At 45.6% G+C, this 6,426-nt stretch overlaps 1 protein-coding gene across 3 annotated transcripts in view; it reads right to left on the bottom strand.

Annotated features, from left to right (window-relative positions):
- The window catches only part of actn1 (actinin, alpha 1), a gene marked incomplete at its 5' end in the record, with an annotated part of 21,542 nt that overhangs the window by 14,184 nt on the left and 932 nt on the right, over nt 1-6,426 (bottom strand). For all 3 annotated transcript variants that reach the window (XM_037694610.1, XM_037694613.1, XM_037694612.1), the window contains 5 exon segments: nt 2,491-2,576; nt 2,903-2,984; nt 3,117-3,195; nt 5,093-5,180; nt 5,406-5,492. In XM_037694610.1, the coding sequence (XP_037550538.1) occupies nt 2,491-2,576; nt 2,903-2,984; nt 3,117-3,195; nt 5,093-5,180; nt 5,406-5,492 (422 nt within the window).

Below are 6,426 nucleotides of genomic sequence, written 5' to 3' on the forward strand. Positions count from 1 at the left end.
GTGTCCTTTCAGACAGTGAAGGTCCAGACAGGACATCAGTGTCCTTTAAGACAGTGAAGGTCCAGACAGGACATTGGTGTCCTTTCAGACAGTGAAGGTCCAGACAGGACATCAGCGTCCTTTCAGACGGTGAAGGTCCAGACAGGACATTTATGTCCTTTCAGACAGTGAAGGTCCAGACAGGACATTCATGTCCTTTCAGACGGTGAAGGTCCAGACAGGACATCAGCGTCCTTTCAGACGGTGAAGGTCCAGACAGGACATTTATGTCCTTTCAGACAGTGAAGGTCCAGACAGGACATTCATGTCCTTTCAGAAGGTGAAGGTCCAGACAGGACATCAGTGTCCTTTCAGACAGTGAAGGTCCAGACGGGACATTCATGTCCTTTCAGACAGTGAAGGTCCAGACAAGACATTGGTGTCTTTTTAGACAGTGAAGGTCCAGACAGGACATCGGTGTCCTTTCAGACAGTGAAGGTAAGTTGGTCCTGAAGGTCCTTCTCACCAAGTTTCAGAAAAGCAGGAAGAGAAACTCTCCAGTGGAGGGACCGTTGAGGAGAACTTAAACTAAAACAGCTTTAACTGCTTCAATTCTCTGGTTCTCCATCTTGCTCCTCCACCACCTTCACACCACCAGTCACCATGTCTGATCCATGCCCCCCATCACTGTGGAGCAGGTTAGAAGAAGGCTGAGGCCAACCTATGAGGAGACCAACCTATGAAGGCAGCTGGCCTAGCCTTCCAGACTCCTCAGAACTGCTGAACTGAAGCTCCTTTTCAGCTTGTCTAGAACATTTAGCCTGTGGAGTGGAACAGTCCCATCATGGAGACTTCCTGCTGGTCCCCAAGATGGAGATGTTAGGATTAGGATGTCCAGGGGAGCACGGTGACCTCTGGACAGTAGCCCTTATGTCTCTGGTAGTAAAGGTAAAGGGTACCATCCTTTGTCAGTTTGTTCTGAGATATTTATATAGAAACAAAGTTCAAAAGTCGACATTTTTTGGGTTCACACAAATCTTTATTTCTTTTTCCTGTCTCAAGTTATTTCAGTGACCTCTGAGTTTTTCTTTTTTTTAAGGTGTTGGTACAAACTGCTCTTCCTCCCTCCTCTCTGTAACGTTTCTGTTTCTTACTGAACTCGTTTCAATAAAGATGTATTTTGTGCTGCAGGACCAAACTCCGTGACCAAACCCTGCGAGTTTCCTCTGCAGGGTAGCTGGACTCTCCCTTAGAGATAAGGTGAGAAGTTCAGTCATCAGGAGTCTCTGAGTAGAACCACTGCTCCTCCACATCGAAAGGAGCCGGTTGAGGTGGTTCGGGCATCTGGTAAGGATGCTTCCTTGGCGCCTCCCTAGGGAGGTGCTTCGGGCATGTCTGACAGGGAGGAGACCCTGGGGAAGACCCAGGACACACCGGAGAGACTATGTCTCTCAGTTGGCCTGGGAACACCTTGGAGTCCTCCTAGAAGAGATGGCTATGGAGAGAGATGTCTGGACCTCCCTGCTCAAGATGCTGCCCCTGAGACCTGACTTCGGAACAAGAGGAAGATGATGGATGGATGGATGGATGGATCAAACTCGCATAGCAGCAACAAAAAGAACATGAACCCGAGGCTGTTTCAGCAGCTACGTGTCTGAGCACTGGGACGTGTTTCTCACCTTCTGCTTGCCAGAGAACGCGTGGTAGTAACACGACACATAAGTCATGACGGCCTTCTCATCTGGCCTCAAGGTGCTAATGATGTCTGACCATGGAACAGAGGAAAGGGGACAGGGGACAGGACAGACAGGAGAGAAATGCAGAGTAAAAGTGTGCAGAGACATAAAGGGACAGCAGGGACCCAAACCATGAGTCACAAGTGGCCTCCAGTCGCCCTGAACCCTGTCTCAGAGGAGGTGAGAGCCCAAAGAGAACACTCTGAGGATCATTGAGCTGCTTCTCCTGGGTTCTAAAGTTTTATTCTAATATTTGTCAGTTAAAGCAGCAGTAAGTTTCCACACGTGTAATCTGAGAGTTCAGCTGCGGTCCAACTCCTCAGGACGAAGGTTTCATCTTTCAACACGTGAATGATCTGGGTTCATCGACTCCCGCTACCCAACGTGAACATCGCACGAGATCTTTGCTTCAACTGTAGGAGTTAACCCCGTCTGTTAGCAAAATGTTCACCTACAGATGTCTATTTCTGGACTCAACCCAATCCAATATGGCTGCCAAACCTAGTTGACGTCAGCCTGCACAGGTGTAGCTTGATCCTAGATTTTAGGATTTTTGTTTTTTTAAATGTCCTGGATGACTGACGGTCTACGTTAACAGCGCAGGAGACTGGAGACACTTGTGCTCACTGCCTTTAAGAACACGTTCTGTGTCATCATGCATGTTTGGTGGCGTGCAGAAAGTAAAGACCCCAGTAGGGAGCGTCGTGCACTGCAGAGAGAGGAAAACTGTTAGCAGACAGAGGAAAGGCAGGAGGAGGACGCTGGCCCAGGATACCTTCTGTGCTCCTGAGAAGGCGTGGTAGAAGCTAGAGACGTAGGTCATGATGGCCTTCTCGTCCGGACGGGCCGTGCCTACAATGTCTGTGGGAAGAAGACGGGGTCAGGGAGGACGACGGGTCGAGAGAGGGTCAGAGACGTTGGACGAAGGAACAGGAAGTAGAGGTCATCAAATAAACATTACTGAGGAAAGAAAAATAAACCGTCCAGATGTGACGGTAATTTGAATTTAGACAAACAGCAGCAACGTCTGAAGTCCCACAGTGACGTCAGAGAGGATTCATGTTAGAGGAAGACGTGAATGAAGATAATTTTCATCATAACAGGATTTTGGAAGAGCTGTGTTTGGACTTCCAGCACATGTGGTGCATTTTCATTTCACTACGTCAGGTGTGACGCCCCGCCCTCACCTTCTGCATCCAGCATTTTGGGAATGTCCAGGTACTTCTCCGCTACGTCGAAGGCCGTGTTCAGGTTGGTCATGGGATCATCCTGTGGACCAGCAGAGTTCTACATGAAACTACGACAGGCTGCACGAGTTGACAGGAACTAAGCTGCGTTTAATTTCTTTCATTTGGGTAAAACCTTTAGGACAGAAGCTCAAGTCAGTTTGGGACGACTCACCTTACGCAGCTTTCCGTAGTCGATGAGCTCTGGTCGATGTCGATGGATGAGGGCGCAGAAACCCAGACCGTCCTTCCAGCTGACGGAGAAAACATCACAGATCAGGAATCAGAAGGTTAAACAAACAGAAGGCGACTTTAATCCCTGAGCTGTTTGATTATCAAAAAGCAGCATTTTAATCTCTTTTAGATTTTAAACAGATTTCTCTTTTCCCTTTTCTTCATATAAACTTTATTTTCAAACTTGTGAGATGCTGAAAGGTAAAACAGCAACTCTGGTGTTCAGGGCCCAAATCAGTCAGACATCAAATAAAAAATAAGAACTGGAGACTAGGCCTGTCGTGATGAACAATAAATCAATTAATTGCATGATACATTAACATTATCAACCTCATTTTCATTTATCGGCTTTATCGTTTCTTCGTGTCTCTTTCTACTGAAGACACTGGATGACAAAAGGCTCAACTCCGGTGCTCTTCACTGACGCCTCCCTTTCTCTTTAAAATCTGTTTTAATTGTCCAAAATCACGGTTTTGGATCGTTAAAAGCAGCTAAGCTGAGAAGCTAAGCTAACAGGCCAACTTCGGGGAAAAAAAACCTCCGTCTTGTCGAAGCTCCAAAATTCACAGTTGAAACCTGTGCCTTCGTGTAAAAAGTTGTTTTTCTCTGCAAAAAAAATCTGAGAACTTTTTTTTACTGAATTGTTATTAAAACCTTTGTGTGACAAATGCTATGCTAAAGAGCTCAAACCACACCGAGCGTCCGCCATTTTGAGAACCGAAAAACAGGAAGAGACAGCCCACGTCACGTCAAGGGACCTCCCTCCCATTTTTTTTTTAAAGTAACACAATGCTCACTCCCTCACTATCTATCCTTCGGTTCAGTCTTATACTGCCATCCAGTGGTCAAAAAAGGTACTACACACAAAATTTACAACATTTCTTCTTAAATTTGACAATTACTAATTATTGCCAAATTTCAAACAATATTATCGTTTATCGCAATAATTTCTGAGACAATCGCCCAGCAAAATTTGTTATTTGTGACAGACCTACTGGAGATACTGGAGCTCTGCTGGAGAGCGACAGATCCACCTGTCTTCAAACAACAAACTGTGTAGAGAAAGAGTTATGGTTCTGGTGCTGTGTGTTGGTTCTGATGCTGGTTCTGATGCTGTGTGTTGGTTCTGATACTGGCTCTGATGCTGTCTGTTGGTTCTGGTACTGATGCTGTGTGTTGGTTCTTTAAGTCCATCTGATGCTCAGGTTGGATCAAACATGGTTCTTTAAACCTGCTGAACATCAGCGGACCTTCACCAGAGGCTGCTGGAAGTGTTGCAGTAAATGATCATGGTGTCCTGATGGAGGTGGACTGCCATCATCTCTCACACAGAGACCACATCAAAGGCCCAGCCCCCCCCCCCCCCCCCCCCCCCCGACTCCTGCTGCTCACCCTTTCCCTTCTACTGAAATGACCTCAACTCCACCTTTCAGTCTCACTCCAGCTTTCATCCACATCTGAGCAGGTCTGCTCTCAATAATTCAACACGGAGGTGTCAAAGCTTCCTGTGACGCAGGTTGAGCTGCACTCAGTCCTGCAGAAAGACCACAACCACAACCATGACCAGGAAGGGACCAGATACTCACATCTTTAACTTCCACTCACTACGACCGCTTACACTAAACCTATATATAAACCGATATACCTCTGGCCTTCATGCTGCTGTATTCATACCTATCTGCTCACTACAGACTCATGTTCAGGCTGCTGTTTAATGCACCGTATTAGTTTACATTAGTGCTTAGCGTATATCTTAGATCCTTGTATACAGTTTCTTTTTATACTTTAGATTTTTACTATTTTTAAGTGAAACTGGGACCCCGAGTACATAATTTCGTTCCACCTCATGTACCACATGTGATGCGAATGACAGTAAAGAACCTTGGACCTTAGAGGTGCCGGGTCGTGCGGTTTTACCTGATGTGAAAGTTCTGGATGTTGACGTTCTTGTAGGGAGCGGTCTTCCTCTGGCACCACAGCAGGAGGCCCTCTTTGGCCGAGGTCTCTGTGGGAGAAGGAGAGGATTAATGTTTCCTTTGACTGAACTAATCCTGGTTTCATGTGGGATTAGGTGGAGGAGAAGCGGCAGGTGTGCCTCGACCTCAAACAAAGCTGGGTTTTGGATTCGGCAGTGTAAATTAAAATACTCTAAAACATTTCAGTATTAAAACCAATCAAAGCTGCCGAACATCAGCAGGCTAACAAGCCTGTGAGAGCCGAGTGTTCAGACCTTCCACAGAAATGTCCTGGATGGCGAAGCGGAGAATGATGGTCCAGATCATCCCCAGGGTCATCTTAGCGTTCCCATCTACAATCTCTGCAGGAAAGACAAACCAGATGAAAGGTTCATTTCACTCATTTATGACGGATGTGTTGTCCAACAGAACCTTCTCAGCCTGTCAGAGCACAGAGGACGTACTAAAGAGGCTTCATCCAGGCTAGGTTGATATCCAGTCTGGCTCTCCTTAGGCTAGCCTAAGTTTTTACATCAGTCAGTTTTCACACTTAGAGCATCATCCTGGTGTGAAAGACGTCTACGTTAGCTAATACCAACTCCCCATGCACGTTGCTACATCAGTGTAGTAGGTTCAGTAGGTTCGCTCTCAGCTACCAAGAAACCAAATTTCAGCTTAAAATGGTAAAATATCAATGAGTTAGTAATTTTTTCTTTTTAGCTATGGTGGCCATCTTGGATTTTTGATTTGGATTCAATGTGTGATGGGGAAGGTTCTCAGCTATAACCACACCAAATTTCTGCTCTACGTGTAAGAATAGCTGAGGTAAAGCCATTTAAATTGAGCTTTGGTGGCCATCTTGAATTTGTTTTTTTAATTAATTATTGAGAGTGAACAACCAGAAGCTGAGTGTGAACAATCAGAAGCTAAGAGTGAACAACCAGAAGCTGAGAGTGAACAATCAGAAGCTGAGAGTGAACAATCAGAAGCTGAGAGTGAACAATCAGAAGTTGAGTGTTAACAACCAGAAGTTGAGTGTTAACAACCAGAAGTTGAGAGTGAACAGTCAGAAGCTGAGAGTGAACAGTCAGAAGCTAATAGTGAACAGTCAGAAGATAAGAGTGAACAGTCAGAAGCTGAGAGTGAACAATCAGAAGATAAAAGTGAACAGTCAGAAGCTGAGAGTGAACAATCAGAAGATAAAAGTGAACAGTCAGAAGATGAGAGTGAACAATCAGAAGCTGAGAGTGAACAATCAGAAGCTGAGTAAGAACAATCAGAAGCTGAGTAAGAACA

The sequence above is a fragment of the Nematolebias whitei genome, chromosome 21 (genome assembly GCF_014905685.2).
Source record: "Nematolebias whitei isolate Nwh7 chromosome 21, NemWhi1, whole genome shotgun sequence".
NCBI classification, from domain to species: domain Eukaryota; kingdom Metazoa; phylum Chordata; class Actinopteri; order Cyprinodontiformes; family Rivulidae; genus Nematolebias; species Nematolebias whitei.